Genomic DNA, 18,538 nt, shown 5'->3' on the forward strand with positions numbered 1-18,538 from the left:
AATGTACATTACAGTCGAGATCAATTATCTGATGTGTTCTCTCAAAGTATTTCAACTCTCACACTCTTATCCAAAAATCTTCTTCATCTACAGAAGATTCTTCATATAAAATCCAACCACAATCTCTCTCTTTTCTCTATATCTTTCTCTCTCTACCTCTCTCTCTCTCTCTCTCTCTCTCTCTCTCTCTCTCTCTCTCTCTCTCTCTCTCTCTCTCTCTCTCTCTCTCTCTCTCTCTTTATATATATATAAATCTCAACTCAATCTGATCGTCATGTCTCTAAAAATAATAAGTTTTGGTGGTATTTATAGACTTAGGATCAAGATCCTAAAGTCAGTAGCTGCAAGAAGTTAAGTTGTTAAGTTAATTAGTTTAGACTTAACAAACTTAAAAAACTCTAATATGAGCGAGATCTCCATGTCAGCTTAAGTATAGGTGCTTCTGGGAGCGTGTATGAGAGCTTTTGGAATCACGGACCAAAGCACTCGCAGGAGGAGCTTCGTGGATAGGAAAGCGCCAATTAGAGTCGACTATCAGAAACTCTTTTAGGGGAAACAACTAGCCATTTGGAACTCCTTTAATGGAGGAAGGCTAGCTTTCCTGAGGACCCTTCCTAAAAGGACAAGAAAGCCTTCTAGTTAGGACCTACTTTCGTGAGTCAACAACTTTTAGAGACCTTTTTTATTTTGGAGGAACTATTCCATAAATTCCACCTAGTTTCTTTAAACCAAAAGTATGGCGATGATAAAGAAAGAATGAATCTATCATAGTTGGTGTTTCAGGATTCTCAGTATACTAGAATCTGAGATTGATCAAGTCCAAGCACAGCTTGAACTTGTTTACAGTTAATACCTTAGCCCCATTAGTAGGATTATCTTTAGATCTGACATTTTCAAATTCAACCAATCCTTCCTCTATCTTCTCTCTAATCTAATAGAGTTTTATATCTATATGTTTGCTCTTTTCATGATAATCTAGATTCTTACAAAGATTGATGGATGATTAGCCATCCGAATACATAGTCACTCCCCCTTTAATTTGTTTCAATTCATAAAGAACTCCCCAAAGCCATAATGCTTCCTTGAAAGCTTCTGTAGTCGCCATTAATTCTACTTCCATGGTAGAAATTGTGACAGTCAGTAGTCCCGTGATCCGTAAGGGGAAATACCGGGTAAGCTGTGCAATCTCACATCGCCTGGGGAAGGTCAAGTGGGATGATTCTGAGACTGTGTAGGTATGGGACTACACAGTTGAAGAGAGCTTAAATGGATTGATTGGTACTACCTATATCAACAAGGTGCATCTTGTTTTTCGGTAGCCCATCTCGAAAGAACTCCACAGTTAAGCGTGCTTGACTTGGGGCAATTTAAGGATGGGTGACCTCCTGGGAAGTTTTCCTAGGAAGCGTGCGAGTGAGGACAAAGCACGTTGGAAACACTCGTGTTGGTCTGTAGGGTCAGTCAATCAGTCCATGAAGCAGCCAGAGTGACGAACTCGTGTATAAGAGCCATTAGTCCGTGGGTGTAAGGGCCCAATGGAGGCTTGAAGCGGGGACGTTACAAATGGTATCAGAGCCTTGACCCAGCCGGAAGTGTGGTCGACGAGGACGTCGGACCCCGTAAGGGGGGGTGATTGTGACAGTCGGTAGTCCCGTGATCCGGTAGGGGAAATACCGGTAGCCGTGCAATCCCACATCGCCTGAGGAAGGTCAAGTGGGATGATTCTGAGACTGTGTAGGTATGGGACTACACAGTTGAAGAGAGCTTAAATGGATTGATTGGTACTACCTATATCAACAAGGTGCATCTTGTTTTTCGGTAGCCCATCTCGAAAGAACTCCACAGTTAAGCGTGCTTGACTTGGGGCAATTTAAGGATGGGTGACCTCCTGGGAAGTTTTTCTAGGAAGCGTGCGAGTGAGGACAAAGCACGCTGGAAACACTCGTGATGGTCTGTAGGGTCAGTCATCAGTCCATGAAGCAGCCAGAGTGACGAACTCGTGTATAAGAGCCATTAGTCCGTGGGTGTAAGGGCCCAATGGAGGCTTGAAGCGGGGACGTTACAAATGGTATCGCAGCCTTGACCCGGCGGAAGTGTGGTCGACGAGGACGTCGGACCCCGTAAGGGGGGGTGATTGTGACAGTCAGTAGTCCCGTGATCCGTAAGGGGAAATACCGGGTAAGCTGTGCAATCCCACATCGCCTGAGGAAGGTCAAGTGGGATGATTCTGAGACTGTGTAGGTATGGGACTACACAGTTGAAGAGAGCTTAAATGGATTGATTGGTACTACCTATATCAACAAGGTGCATCTTGTTTTTCGGTAGCCCATCTCGAAAGAACTCCACAGTTAAGCGTGCTTGACTTGGGGCAATTTAAGGATGGGTGACCTCCTGGGAAGTTTTTCTAGGAAGCGTGCGAGTGAGGACAAAGCACGCTGGAAACACTCGTGATGGTCTGTAGGGTCAGTCATCAGTCCATGAAGCAGCCAGAGTGACGAACTCGTGTATAAGAGCCATTAGTCCGTGGGTGTAAGGGCCCAATGGAGGCTTGAAGCGGGGACGTTACAGAAATAGCAACCACGAACTGTAACTAGACCTTCCAGGTTATACAGTTCCTGTTTGTAAAAAAAATGTAGGAAATGGTTAATTTTCTGGTATCTCTATTCGAGGCATAGTCAGTATCCACGATCCCTTTTAACTATAATTCTCATTTTACTTTCTCATAGATCAGACTATAATCCTAAGTGTCCTTCAAGTAACTTAATAACCATTTGAGGACCTTCCAATGTTCAATGCCTGGATCGGACATGAACCGACTTAGGATACTAGAGCGTGAGCAGTCCGGTCTAGTGCTAACCATACATTAAATATCCTAAGACCATATCATAGGGTACATCCTTCATTTCTCTTTCTCCTTTGAATTATTCGGACACTGTTCCTTCGATAAAGTAAACTGTCCCCCTAACGGAACGGATGTACTCCTTACATCTTCCATGTTGAAATTTTGAATAACTTTTCTTGATGTACCTGGACTGCTTTAGGCTAATAGTCCTTTCCTTGTAGTTCCTTGAGACTTCAATGCCAAGTATCTTTTGAACTGGTCCAAGCTCTTTCATTTCAAATTCTCTTTTAAGTTTGGCTTTTATACTTTTGATCATAGATTTATTTTTGCTCATGATGAGCATATCATTCACATAGAGCAATAAGAACACGACTGTAGATTGCTCTAGATTCTTAAAATATAAGCAATGATCGTATGTAGATCTTTTGAACCTGATTTGTTGCATATAAGCATCAAATATTTTATTTCATTGCCTTGGGAATTGTTTCAAACCATATAAAGATTTATTAAGCTTGCATACCAATTAAACTCTTTTTCTTTCAACTTGACACCTAGGTGGTTGCTTAACATAGATCTCTTCGTCTAAGAATCTATTCAAAAAGCAGTCTTAACATCAAGTTGTTCAACTTCAAAATCCTTTGAACTGCCAAAAACAACATCAACCTTATTGTCTTCTACTTTACCATAGGTGAGAAGATTTCAGTGTAGTCAATTCCTTCTACCTAAGTAAAGCCCTTAGCCACTAACCTGGCTTTGAACTGCATTGGTTCATTCTCATTGATTCCCTCGATTCATCTTGAGAATCTATTTGCACTCCACAATATTTTTGTTCTGTAGCTTCAACACAACAACCCAAAGTCCTGTTCTTTCGGAGTGAATCCATCTCCTCGTCCATGACCTGAAGCCATTTTGACTTGTTTCAACTTGAAATTACCTTTATGTAGCTTCTGGGCTCTTCAATTTAAATTTGTTGTACTACTACTAGTGCAAATGCAATCAATTCTATCTCTACAAACCTTTCCAAAAGGTGAATCACTCTTCTAGTCCTATCACACGCTAACTGATAACCTTCTAGATCTATCTATCCAAAACCTTTTGGAACCTCAGTTTGGTCTTCATTATCTTTCAGCTGCGCATCTGCTTTTGTCTACGCATTTATCTTATGGTTCCATACTAGCTTCTGTCTATGAACATTCTTCTAGGAGCTTTGTTTCGTAATTCATTCCACGCTTGTAGTATTTTTGTTTCCTATTTTTCCTACATCGCAAGGAGACACAATATCTTTCTCAGATGTCAAGTGAGGTATTCTAACTGAAAATAACATTTCTAGTAATCGCTACTTTTGGTCTACTCCTTTTGGAAATGCAAATTCTATACCCCTTGGTACCTAAGGCATAACCTAGGAAAGTTTCCTTAGCAGATCTAGGTTCCAACTTGTTACTAGATTGGTGTACATGTGATGTACACCCAAATATTCTTAAATTCGTTATGTTGGGGGTTCTGTTGTACCACATTTCATAAGGTATTTTTATGTCTATAATTCTATTTGGGCTTATATTTATAAGGTAGGTTGTGTTGCTAGAGCTTCCCCCAAAATGGTTTTTCTAATCCGAAACTGAACAGTAAACATCTAACATTATTCAACAGGATTCGGTTCATCCTTTCAGCAACACTATTTTGCTCCAGGGTCTTCACTACAGATTTATGCCTAGTGATTATGAATTCTTGACACAACTTGTCAAATTCAGAGTTAATAAAATCCAACCTATTATTCGTCCTAAGGTTCTTATTAATTTTAAGATTTGTTTGGTTTTCTACCTGAGTTTTTGAAATTCTAAACTGTTCAAAACACTCATCCTCAGTTACTAAAAAATAGGTCCAAACACACCTACTATAGTCATCAACTATGGAAAGAAAATATTACTTACTGGTAGGCACCTTGTATGGCTCCCAAAGATTGACATGCACATATTCGACTATCTTTTTAGTTGTATGTCTTGCCAGAGTGAACTTCAGCTTATGTTGTTACCCTAAAACATAAGCTTCACAAAATGGTAAGGCACAAGAATTTAAATTTTTAACTATACATTGTTTGTGAAATTCTTTGAGGCCTTGTTCACTGATACGTCCAAGTCTATGATGTCATAGTTGCATATCTGATTCTAGCCCTTTCACCATGGTGGCTTCTTCGGCTTGGATAATTACATATAAACTATTGATATTTTCACCTTTCATCACTACCAAATAACCTTTGGTGATCGTTAAGTTTCCGTGCATGGACTTGTATCTGTATCCTTCATCTTCAAGCGCACCCAGGGGTGTGAGGTTTCGTTTGAGCTTTGGGATGTGATTTACATTCGTCAACACCTTGATTCTACCATCAAATTGTTTGATGGCAACCTTCTTGGTTCCAATGACTCTAGATGAATGATCAGTCCCCATTATAACTTTACCTCCATCAACTGATCTATAATAAAAAAAAATTGACTTGGGCACATGTGATAAGTGCACCCGAAGTCAAGAATCCACTCCCTATTCATTGAAGATTCTGAGATGGAGAATAATTCTCCATCTACAGAGCAGTCGTCACTATCTTTCACGAGTGCAGCTGAATCCTTCCTGTGGTGATGTTGCTTGTCCTTCCTATATCCATTGTGAGATTTGTTGAAGCCTTGTTGCTCTTTGTACTTCTTGTAAAAATTTTGCAGGTGTCTTGACCTTCCACATATATAACACTTTTGAGTTTTCTTCTCTTTGAAATTCGATCTTAATTGAGAGTGATGGTATTTACTCTTCTAACTTTCTTTCTTGAGTGATCTTCCTCTTGCCAAGTATACTTCTTCTTTCTTGGATTCTTTTTCCAATTGTAATTCAAAATCTTTCAACTTAAGTGCGGTAAGAATATCTTCTAATGTGATCACATCTATTCCATACTTGATAGTAGCCTTTACTTCTTGATAAGCAATTAGGAGCGATCTCAGAAAAATAATGGCATGGCTTCCTTCATCAACTTTGTGATTATATTAGCCAATTCTACAATATAATCTCATTAAATCTGTCAATATTAACATCTAAGGAAATAGAAGAAATCATTCTAAAACTATACATCCTTTTTAGAAAATTGATCTTGCTAGCAATTGATGGTTTTAAGTATAATTCTTCCAACTTGTTCCAGACTCCTTTCACTGTCTTCTCTACGATAAGTTTTCTTCAAACACTGTTTGACAAATACATGATGATCGTGTAATACACCATCTCCTCTATCTCTTCTTTTTCCTCTAGTTTCTTCTTAGCTAAAAGTTTCTCATCTCGTAGAACCTTAGATACCTTCTGATGTACTAGGATTCCTTTCAAACTTTCTCTCTATAGCGCAAAGTCTCCCGCTCTATCAAATTTCTCTAATATGAATCTCACCATTGATGGCATTTAAAGTTTCTTCAATAATTGTAGTGGAAAGAATCTTAATTCTACATTCTTGATCGATTACCAAGCTCTGATTTGTGGGAAAATTACAACTAATGGTGCAAAATCAAATCAACTAAACTTTAAACAATCAAACAATTAGCAATGACAAGATTAACAAATCACAAACAATAATCGGAGAAAACATGGATGAACAGAGTTATCTAAAACCAGAAATAATTAAAGCAATGAATAATAAAATCAACACTAAGATATATACTAGTTCAAGTCTAATAGATCAATGTGATCTATGGCTCTATTTCAGTTCTGGAACACCACCGAAATTTTCTTTATTGATTGAGCAAGAACAAGGTACATTACAATCGAGATCGAGTCTCTAATAAGTTCTCTCAAAGTTTTCAACTCTCACACTCTTATTCAAGAATCTTCTTTATTTACAAAAGATTCTTCATACAAAATCTAATCCCAATCTCTCTGTACCTCTCAATCTTCTCTCTCTCTCTCTCTCTCTCTCTCTCTCTCTCTCTCTCTCTCTCTCTCTCTCTATATATATATATATATTTCTCTCAACTCAATGTGATCGTCATGTCTCTAAAAAGGATAAGTGTTGGTGGTATTCATAGGTTTAGGATTAAGATCTTAAAGTCAGTTTTTGTAAGAAGTTAAGTTATTAATAAGTTAGTTAGGACTTAACAAATGTAATAAACTTTGATATATATGAGTGAGATCTTCACGTCAGCTTAAGTGTAGGTGCTTCCAGGAGCGTGTATGAGAGCTTCTAGACTCACGAACCAAAGTACTTGTAGGAGGAGCTTCTCAAATAGGAAAGAGCCAGCTGAAGTCGACTATCCAGAATTCCTTTTTAAGGGAAACATGATAGCCATCTAGAATTCCTTTTCAGAGGAAGGCTAGCTTTCCTGAGGACCCTTCCCGAAAGGGTAAGTAAGCCTTCCAGGACCTACTTCTGCGAGTCAACAGCTTTTCAGGAATAACTTTTGGAGACCTTTTTGATTTGGAGGAACTATTCCACAATAACAAATACAAAATATAGAAAAATTTTGTAGTACACCTATATTTGTTTTGGCATTTAGAAAAATTTTTTAGTTGTTATTTTTCTATGATCATGTACGCTATAATTATTTAGGATCTTAAATAATTTTTTTTGGTAAGTAAGTATACTTTATATTCTACCAGACAAACAACAATGTATAGCTTTGGTTGTACTAGTTGTTTGTTGGTGGAATGTGAAGTATCATTACCAAAAAAAAAAAAATTATTTAGGATCACTTATAAATTTTCGAATTTTTTTAAATAATTTACAGTGTTGAAAATAAAATCCAAATAGTTACTGATAATTACTTTTATAATAAGATAAAAAAATAGTTATGTGTGTAACAAAATATTTGAATTTTATTTTTAATTTTATAAATTATTCAAAAATTTATGAAAATTTACAAGTTGCATAAATAACTATAACATACTTATTTTTAGTGGAACCAATATTAGATCAACAATGAGATTGATTTGTTTAGGGAAAGTGAATTATTATATAAAACTTAATGGATCAAAGTTCAATGTTTAAATATGTTGGGGTATCAATCTAAGTCCCACATTAGAAGATTAGGCTAAAGTTATCATGAATATAAATGTTTTACCTACTCCATTAATATGAGGTCTTTTGAAAATGTATTTAAAAATAAAACTCTGAAGGCTTAGGCCAAAGTGGGGTCAAGCGGCGAATTTTGTTAGAGATAGCGGCGACACATGTTATTAGGTTACTTTAAATTTTTAAAAAATTCTGAATAATCTTTAGTGTCGAAAACAAGAATTAAATAGTCTTTTACTAAACTTATGATAAAATATTTAAATCTTATTTTTTAGGCATTAAATTATTTATGTTTTTTTAAAAAATATAACAGTAATTTAAAAAAAAAATTCTTCTAAGTATCAAAATTACATATAACATATATATATAGGGATATGATTTTGTCCCGTTATTGTACTTTCACGGATTGTACTCCGTGATGTACGACAGCCGTCAGATGAGGGAGTTATTTGATCTGACGGTTGAGATTGATCTAAGGGTAATTAGGGTTAAAATGTAGAAACGTACCTTGACACTCATTACCCTGAGACCCATCTAATGTACCACGGAATACATTCCGTGAAAGTACATCACGGGACAAAATCATATCCCATATATGTTAAGAGGTTACCCCAAACATCCCTAGGGTGTACTGTACATTTTTCATACAATAATATTCTATTTGAATATAAGTATATATATATATAACTGATCATCAACCTGTGACTGTGCCCTGTTCCACTGTGGCTGTGGCCTTCTCATCTTCAGCCTAACTGGCCTCTCTGCAAGCGGTCCCTGTCCTATGAAGCTCGAACCACTTGATATATATATATATATATATATATATATATATAATATAATTCATATATATTTGGTCCCATCAATAATAATACATTGTATTGCTAAGAAGACAGAGAGAGATGTGTGTACAATTATATATATATTATGCAAGAGCAAACCCTAACAATAATTGGAACAAACAAGGCTATGTATCTATATATGAGGCTATATGTGTGTGTGGGTGTGCCCCCCATAACATTATAAATTTTCATTACCTATATATTATACATTTACATTTACATATTTATAAATATAGTACAATTTACATGCATATGACTCCAGTTCATGTGTGTGTTTGAATTATATAAAGGTACAAAGCACCTCAAATTAAGAATATCTCTTTTGCTTCTCAGTCTTCAGGCACACATAATTTAATTAAGTACTATATGATGTTACTATCTTTCTTTGCTTTTTTTGAAAAATGAAGTAAAATAATTCCAACAATAATAGAAGAACAATAATTATAATAAAAGCAATTGTGTTTGGGTGACAAGAGGAGAGATCAAGGAATATTTATATATATATATATATATAAATATATATTGTATATAAATAATAGATATTTGCTTTCCTTTGTTGCAGAAGATAATAATGATAGATCATCTCATCACATAAACAATATTAAGAATAAATGCTGTTATATCTCAACAAACCAATTACAATCTTACAAATGAATATAATGTTATAAATAATAGATATTTGTGGATTAGAAATCTTTTTAATTAAATCAATGACTATTAATTGTAATTATTATTTCATTTTTTTTATAGTTTTTTAATTTATGAATTATATATTTATATAAATAGAGGTTATTCCATTAAAATAAGAGCTTATTCCACAAAAATATAAAAACAACAAAAATACAGTTTTATAGAATTTTAAACATTTTTACGATTTTTTTGATTTTATTTACAAAAATACGGTTTTTTTATGTTGTAATCTTGTTAATTTGTTGTTGATTTTTTTATTATTTGTGTGTTATTTTCATGTTACTTTTATGTAGTTTTCTTATTGATTTTATGTTGTTTTCGTGTTATTTTTTAAAAAACCGTAAAACTGTAAAAAAAAAAATATATTCTTTAAACGTAAAAAGGTAATTATTTTACAAACAATAGTGCCTTATGTAATTATTCCTTAAAATAATATGCTCAAAAAATTCTATCTCTTCTCTATTTTTTTCCTTAAATTATATTATTTTATAGTACATTTATAGTACGAATTTTTAACCAAAGTATATATATATAGTAGTGTTTGTTAAATCTGATCTCGAATTGTTTTAAAATTATAATACGCTAATATATATATTTATATATATATTTAACTAGGTGATTGTTACGTGCCAAGCCACGTAGTGTTAATTTTATTTAATATTTTAGTTTTTTATTTTAATTAATAATTAAAATAGTATAATTATTTGAACGATTTGTTTTATAAAAATAAAATATGTGTCAGTATATTTAGTAAGTAAAACATAGTTGTGTTATAATAATGTATGTTATTAATAGTAAAATGTACATTAATCTTCTAATTGAAAAAAGTTCTATTATCTCATTTCATATCTAATAATAGCTACACAACTATATATTTATAGACTTTCACATTCTTTGCAAATTACTAATAAGCACCAATAATATTTTCATATTCTAATATTTTTCAACCTTCTCCTCTTGGTGATAAAATTAAAAATAAAACTAAAAATAAGCACAAACATATAAGGTAAATACTAATTACAGCCAATTTCATTTTTTTTTTTAATTATCTTTTTAAGCCCAAGCCCAAAAATCTCTAAGCGAACACAATCAATCTTCTTTTATATTATCTTTTCTAGATATTTTATCTATATTTTTCTTTTTTAAAAAATAAATAAAAAAATTATTAATATTCTCCCAAGATAGGTTTGTTAGAGAGATATGTGGCTAAGATGATTTTTTTAATTTAAAAAGAGATTATTAATATTTAAAAGATTGTTTATTTAAAAAATTATTTAATTTTTTGGGTTTAATTATTGGGTTTATTTTTTAACGGGAGATCAAACCTAATCGTTAAATTTAACAGAATATTCTTTTATTTTTAAGTATATTCTGTTAAACCAAGAATGTTAAACCAAGAAATAGGCACTTTTAATATATAAAGATACTCATCTGATTGAAATACATTCAAATTAGATACTTTTATTTCACTTATTTTGTTATGAATTAATATATTTATATAATATATATGTGTATACGTACACATATAAATGTATATCTATATCATGAATATACTATATATGTATGTTATGATGATTTATAAATTATTACAAATAATTTTTTGTAATTAAATATGACTTTTAGTCACAACAAAATATTATTTGTAACTAAAATGTAGTATCTAGTTATAAGTTGTCAATAATTTAGTTTTAGTTCACTACTACAAAAACACCCTTTAGAGGCGGTTTTTAAGCCCTTTAGGCGTCGGTTTTCGCGAAATTCGCTACCGACGCCTATCAGGGCGACGCTAAAGGGTTTATTTGAACCGACGCCATATATACCCCTATGGCGTCGGTTCTTAGCTAGGAACCGACGCCATAGGGGTACATATGGCGTCGGTTCCTAGCCCATAACCGACGCCATATGTGGCGTAGGAACCGACGCCAAAACTCCTCAGATTTCAGTTTTTTTCATTTTTTTTTAATTTAATTATATTATTTTAATTTTATATTTATTAATTTATATACATATTTATTTAATTTAAATTACATATTTATTTAAATTTTAAATTACATATTTATTTAATTTAATTATATATTAATTACATTTTAAATTAAATAGTAATTAAATTTGGGTAAAAACATAATTTGATTTCATAAAAATAATTAAATATTACACAAACATGTAAAATTAGTTAAAAATATTAATAAGTTAATAAATCTAATTACAAGTTAATCTATAAAAATTACATAATGAAGAAAAATTCTTCGACCTTTGAACCTCAATCGTCACCGTGAATCACCGCCATCAATTGTTCGATCCACTTTCGCCGTGAAAAGTGGTAAAATTTACGTTTTTGGCTCGTATTGCTTCTTACCCCCAAACTGTTAAAAAAATTAAAAATTTATATTAGTTTATGTATATGTATATTATATATTTGTTATTATAAAATTTATATACTATGATCAATAATTAAAACTTACAGCTTTTTGATCTTCTATGTAACGGTTGGGGTTGGCACGTGCGACGATGTCAGTCATATATTTCAAAACATAAAAACCGCATTCTTGGCTTTTAGGTTGTCTTGGACAGTTTGCTTGTGCAATTCCTTGCCACGGGCCAAGATACTGATGTGCGTCCCCTATATACATGAATGCCCTGTTTGGAAAAATTATATTAGCATTTCAATTCGTTAGTTAATTTAAATTCGTTACATAAGAAGTCATTAAATAATTACCTTCCGATCATTTGTTCTATTTCTTCGGGAATTGGGCGGCCTTTTAGAGGGTTTAAATGGATAATTTTATTTGGCGCAACCACCACTAGCGTCCAATGCATCCTAGAAAATTATATTGGAATATAAGTAAGATAGTATAAAAATAATTTGAAGACATAATATAGAAATGAACAATTAGCACTAAAGAATTGAATAAAGTTTACCCGATATTCCAAGGAATAAAGAACATTTGGTGGTTGCTGTTCATTAATGATAACCAATTAGCCAATCGTCTTGCCGCATCGTCAAAAGACTGACTCTGTTCTTCATCGCTGATCCCATGCACTGTGAGAAGCTCTGGGTCGTAAAACTTGAAAATTTTTCTCAGACCGTTGATGCTCTCCCATATGTGCCTGCCAAAAAAAAGTGTTAGTGCCTTATAATAATTTAACTATAATTTGATATAAGGTTAATTAGATTAAAGAAGAGTATACATCATTCCAAACAGCATTCCCTGGTTGCCGATGTAGTTACACGTAGCAACCTGCTGCAAATCCTCTCCAGATAAAATGATCTGGGTACGCGGTGCAATGAATCCTCGGGGGACAGAAATTGTGATTATATCACGTTTATCTTTGAGCCTTAGGAATTCATGAATCATCCATTTCAGCGAATTAGGGATCAACGCCATCTTCTCTTCCGTGAACAACTCATCTTCCCGTGCACCACTGCTTTGTGGAGAAAGCATCGGAGCTTTCCCCTTTGACGCATCACGTCTTGAGGGCGGTTGAGCGAGTGGACCCTAAACAAAACAGAACATAATATATATATATATCAAATTTTATCTAATTTCTACCGAAATTTCGGCAGCATAACGGTTGTAATTGAATGATCCCAAAAATTGACCTTTATCATTAACTTCGAGGGCCACTCTTTTGCCCTGATCCATTAGTTTGGATATTTCATTCATTTGCGTCGGCCCTCGTGTAGGTATTGTGGTTGGACACTCATTTTCTGCTCCCGAATCAGATCCTGATTCTGAGTTCGCCATGTCTACACCATTAACAAACAAACTTCAAAGTTAGCTACATATATAACAAGTAGTGTATATGAAATATTAAAAGCATAAACAAATTGTTAAGTATTCAGGACCATTCACAACCACAATATAAAGTAAGCTATATATCAAGTTACCAATTAGACACGTTTTCTTTTCTTTTTTTGTTTATGTTTGCCTGAATCACAATTGACCCATATTCCCTCATTGATATCGTTTCTAATGTATTCAGCGTCGTCTTCCTCAATGTTACGATCAATTCCCATGAGTTGCTCATGAATTGGTTGTCCAACAATGAAGTCATCGTAACATAAGTCAGCATTCTCCTCATCCTCTTCAGTCTCTAAGAACCTCCTCTCTGGTGTCGATAAAACAATAGACCATTTATCATTAGCCGGATCAGAAATGTAAAAAACTTGAGCTGCTTGGCTAGCCATGATGAATGGATCATTCTTGCTTCCTCTCTTACTTAAATCAACCAAAGTAAAACCAAGCTCGTCAGTTTTTACTCCAACGTTGTTGTCAACCCAAGAACACTTAAAAAGTGGAATTCGGAACGCAAAATAATTGAGCTCCCATATTTCTTCAATGACCCCGTAATACGTCATAGTACCTAAAACAGGGTTTCTATCTTTTGCACTTGCAAAGTGCATAGTTTCTGCGACGATACGTATACCACTATTTTGAACCTCTCGAGCATCATCTCTTGACTTTGTATGAAAACGTTTACCCCTTACAATGTACGCTTCATGCTTTGCAACCGCAAAAGTTGGTCCAAGGGCAATACGACTCAACACATCAGATACTCCATGATTCGGTTCGTTCAACTTTGCTATAATGGTATTCCTTAACCACCCAATGAAAGTTTGACGATGTTGGTCCGCATAACCCATTTTTGTTTATTTTTTTGATTTCTTGGAACCATTGATTGTAACAGCTCCATATGGTCACTGTAAAACAAGTAAGATAAATCAAGTTATTGTTCATCGTGACTTAAGTAATGTTAATCAAACAAAAGGTACTTACGTTATATATGGTTGAACCTCTGCGTTATTGTTCATCACGACTAATTGAGCTTGATCTAGTTCAAGCTTGGACACTGTCACCATTGTCCCTTTGCCCCTTAATCCTCTATCAACATCATCTGGGTCAGTTCTTGGTTTGCTAATTCCTATTGCCTCAACTCCAGCCATGTACTCTGAACAAAATTCCACGGCCTCTTCAGATATGTAGCACTCAACCATACATGCTTCTGGCCGATAGTGGTTACGCACATAACTTTTAAGTACCTTCATATTTCTTTCAAATGGATACATCCATCTCGCCCACACCGGCCCACACAGCCTTGCTTCTCTCACTAGATGAACCATTAAATGGATCATGATGTCGAAAAAAGATGGCGGAAAAAACTTTTCCAGGTTGCACAATGTTTTGACTACATGTTCATGTAATGCATCTAACTTATCCAATTCTAATTCCTTCCCGCACAGCCTATTAAAGAAAATGCAAACATGTGTCAAACACTCTCGAACATTTTTTGGCAAGACTGATCTAATGGCAATTGGAAGTAGATGTTGCATTAACGCATGACAATCATGTGATTTCAGACCCATTAGTTTCAATTCAGTCTCATTCACCAAGTTTTTGATGTTAGACGAGTAACCATCGGGTACTTTCATATTTGCAAGTGATTTGCAAACTGTTTGTTTCTCTTTTTTGGATAAAGTGAAACAAGCAGGAGGCAAATATAAACGTTCACCTTTCTTCTCAGGTGCCAGAGATTGTCGTATACCCATTTCAACGAGATCTAAACGACTATTTAGACCGTCCTTAGTTTTGCCGGGAATATCAAGTAAGGTACCAATAATACTCTCACACACATTTTTTTCAATATGCATGACATCCAAACAATGTCGAACTAGTAGACTTTTCCAATATGGAAGACGAAAGAAGATTGACTTTCTTTGAAAACAACCATTAGTTTTTTTATTTTTTTGCGTCTTTCCATACTTAAAATCTACAAGTTGAACTTGTTGGAGAATTTGTTCCCCAGACAGTGGCAAAGGAGCCATATCACCCTCTTCAGTACCATCGAATGCTTTCTTCTTCCGTCTATCAGGATGATTTGCAGGCAAGTACCGTCTGTGACCCATATAACACATCTTGTGTCCATTTGCCAAGCGACGAGCCGATGTGTTAGTGCAACAAATCGGACAACCTTCGTAACCTTTTGTGCTTAAGCCTGATAAATTACTATAAGCGGTGGAAATCACCGACGGAGTCCACAACAACACGGCCTTTCGGATTAAAAAATTCTTTTTAAAACCATCATAGACCTGAACCCCGTTCTCATACAATTCTATTAAATCGTCAATCAATGGTTCCAAATATACATCGATATTATGTCCAGGTTGTTGCGGGCCTGATATCATTAAAGAAAGCATGTTAAATTTCCTCTTCATCACTAACCAGGGAGGAAGATTGTACATAACTAGGAAGACAGGCCATGAACTATGACGACTACTTAGAGATCTATGTGGATTTACTCCATCCGCAGACAGACCGAGACGAATGTGTCTTGGTTCAGATTTGAATTCGGTGGTTTATGTAGTTTACTTTTTTCCAAGCTTGGGAATCTGCAGGATGTTTGAGTTTTTCATCTTTCACTCTCTTGGTCTCATGCCAAATCAAATTTTCAAAATGTTCTGCACTACGATATAATCATTTCAGTCGCGGAATCAAAGGCATGTACCACATCACTTTTTGGGGGATAAGTTTCCTATTCTCCTTACTCTTGTTTACTTTATGGCGGGATAAACCGCAAGTCGGGCAATAATTCATGTCTGCATATTCCTTACGATATAAAATGCAATCGTTCGGACATGCATGAATTTTTTCATACTTCAATCCTATAGAATTTAACGTTTTTTTCACTTCATAAGTAGATTCGGAAAGCGAGCTTGGCAAATGGTAAGATATCTTTAAAAGCAGCTAAAAATTGAGTAAAACATTTATCGCTCACTCCATTTTCTGCTTTTATGTTGTAAAACTTTACCATTGTTGGTAATCTTAGTTTTTTACAACCATCGAACAGAGGTTTATCAGCATCACTAAGAAAATTATCGAATTTCTCAGGATCATTAAGAAATTCCTCCTGTGCTTCGTTAAGCAAGTCCAATGGATAATCATCCAAATCATTACCCTCGATATCATCTACCCCCGCTTTCCTAATGGATATGGATCATTAGGTAAATGTTCGCCATGGTAATACCAATTAGTATAACTTCTATTGAAACCTCGTAAATACACATGGTCCTTAATCATTGTAATATTCCCTTTAGATACATTACAACAATCTACACACGGACAATGAATACGATCGTGATTTGTAGAATTCTTTAAGGCAAACTCTAAAAATGCATCGAATCCTACTTGAAATCGCAGTGTGTCTCTCTCCTCACGCATCCATGATTTATCCATAACAAAAATCCTATCCAAAAAAATTCAGTATTTAGTAACTACTTATAGCTAGTTACTAATTACACAATGTAACTAACTAAGTTTCTCACAATTTATTCATATTAATTTATAAATTACTTAAATTCTCGTTTTAGATTAGTTCATATTATTAGGTTGTTTTGTTGATTAGAATGTTATTAAAATGTTAAATATTTTTAATAAATAAAATTGAGGGGAAAAATTTTTGGTAAAGCAATAAAGGTATTAACTAATATTTTCCCCTTTTAATTAACTTTTGCTCTTTATTTTCTTTGAAAAATAAAAATCCACATTGAACCTCTCAAATGAAAGAAAAAAAAAATAAAAAAAGAAGGATTTTATATGTTTATTTTGTTAATTTATTTAGTAACTAATTATATCTAGTTACTAATTACACAATGTAACTAACTAAGTCTCTCACACAATTTATTCATATTAATCTAAAAATTACTCAAATTTTCGTTTTACATTAGTTCATGTTATTAAGTTGTTTAGTTGATTATAATGTTGGTAAAATTAAAAAGTTTTCATAAATGTGAATATTATTATTTTTTATGTGACCTAACTTCTTATTACTATGTTATAATTAACTATATTATGAATGGTTTTAGTAAGATTTATCCTAATTCTACCGAAATTTCAAGAAGATAACTACTGTAATTGGACGTTCCCAAAAATTTTACAAGTGCCTAAAATAACAAACAAAACAGATAAACAATACAAAATTAATCCACCCATCCGACCGCAGTACATGTATTCGCAGAACCTACTTCATTACGGATGAATATTTAAGATATTCAAACTCAACTAACATGCATTGATAATTAATTATATATTAAGAAAAAGTTAGTAAAAGTATATACCTATAATTGCAAGCCCAAATACGCTACACACAAAATTATGCCGAACCCCTATAATATAAAGAAATACAACGAAATTACAAAATTAATTATTTCATAACTTATAACTAGTTATAAAAAATTGTAACAAGTTACTTAGTTACTAAATTATACATACATATATATAATCAATTATATCTCACACTATTATCTCAAAAAAATAAAATTATATCACACACTAATTCCATTTTAAAATTTTTATTTCTAAACTAATTTTTTTTTTTTTGAAACTAATAAAATCCCTCCAATGTCATTTTATTCACAATAAATATACATTGCAAAAAATATATAAAATACAATTACAAAATTTATTTTCATAAAAAATATACACACACTATATACACACACAATATATACACACATTATATACAAATATTCAATAAAATATACAAATACATATATATACTACACATTGTGGTATAAATTATTACCTAATAACCGCAATCCGACGACCACCGTAAAAAATCCCGACACTATACACATAAAACACAATAATATTACTAATAAAATAAAAAAACTCAAATAATAATTTACAAAAACATAAAATAAAACAATATACATAATACAATAAGAATAGAAGCAATATTTATACCTTAAACGAGGTTGAGATTGAACAATTTCTCAACAAAAATGGGTGGCCGGATTTCACACCCAAAGTTTACTATTTGGGTTCGGATGACACTTTTAGAGGCTAAAAAATCAAAACTTTTTAGGTATATGTTATTAAGTATCGAAAATGGAGGATTTTAAAAAAAAAAATGGGCTGAAATGGTTGAGAAATGGGGGAGATAGGGTGGGGAGGAGGTGGGTTCGGCGAGGGTTTCTGCTGGGAAAAGGCTCTCTGGTTTTTTGGGGCGAGTGAAGTGGGGAGGAAGAAGATGATCGAACCCTATATACAGGTCGACCCTATGGCGTCGGTTCCTTCATAGGAACCGACGGCATAGGTACACGTGTCATGATCTGCGTGTACCACATGCCGTCGGTTCCTA

At 33.7% G+C, this 18,538-nt stretch overlaps 2 protein-coding genes across 2 annotated transcripts; both read right to left on the bottom strand.

The window, feature by feature from the left end:
* Positions 1–11,727: 11,727 nt before the first annotated feature.
* On the bottom strand, positions 11,728–12,814 carry LOC133031038 (uncharacterized). The gene is made up of 5 exons (XM_061104262.1): positions 12,590–12,814; positions 12,320–12,508; positions 12,117–12,218; positions 11,863–12,037; positions 11,728–11,763 (listed from the first exon to the last, which is right to left on the bottom strand). The coding sequence occupies exons 1-5, from the start codon at positions 12,784–12,786 to the stop codon at positions 11,728–11,730; spliced, it is 699 nt and encodes a 232-aa protein (XP_060960245.1). The 5' UTR covers positions 12,787–12,814.
* A 27-nt stretch (positions 12,815–12,841) lies between these two features.
* On the bottom strand, positions 12,842–14,357 carry LOC133030862 (uncharacterized). The gene is made up of 2 exons (XM_061103805.1): positions 13,290–14,357; positions 12,842–13,148 (listed from the first exon to the last, which is right to left on the bottom strand). Exon 1 carries the CDS (start codon positions 14,043–14,045, stop codon positions 13,293–13,295), a length of 753 nt encoding a protein of 250 aa, XP_060959788.1. The 5' UTR covers positions 14,046–14,357; the 3' UTR covers positions 12,842–13,148; positions 13,290–13,292.
* Between the last annotated feature and the right edge of the window lie 4,181 nt (positions 14,358–18,538).

The sequence above is a fragment of the Cannabis sativa genome, chromosome 9, assembly GCF_029168945.1.
Source record: "Cannabis sativa cultivar Pink pepper isolate KNU-18-1 chromosome 9, ASM2916894v1, whole genome shotgun sequence".
Classification (NCBI taxonomy): domain Eukaryota; kingdom Viridiplantae; phylum Streptophyta; class Magnoliopsida; order Rosales; family Cannabaceae; genus Cannabis; species Cannabis sativa.

Excerpts from the sequence above, each read along its gene's own strand:
- LOC133031038 (XM_061104262.1), bottom strand. The coding sequence starts at position 12,786 with ATGGCGTTGATCCCTAATTCGCTGAAATGGATGATTCATGAATTCCTA. Across the intron at positions 12,509-12,589 it reads GGAATGCTGTTTGGAATGAT|GCACATATGGGAGAGCATCA; the intron begins GTATACTCTTCT and ends TTTTTTTGGCAG. Across the intron at positions 12,219-12,319 it reads TTTATTCCTTGGAATATCGG|GATGCATTGGACGCTAGTGG; the intron begins GTAAACTTTATT and ends ATAATTTTCTAG.
- LOC133030862 (XM_061103805.1), bottom strand. The coding sequence starts at position 14,045 with ATGGGTTATGCGGACCAACATCGTCAAACTTTCATTGGGTGGTTAAGG.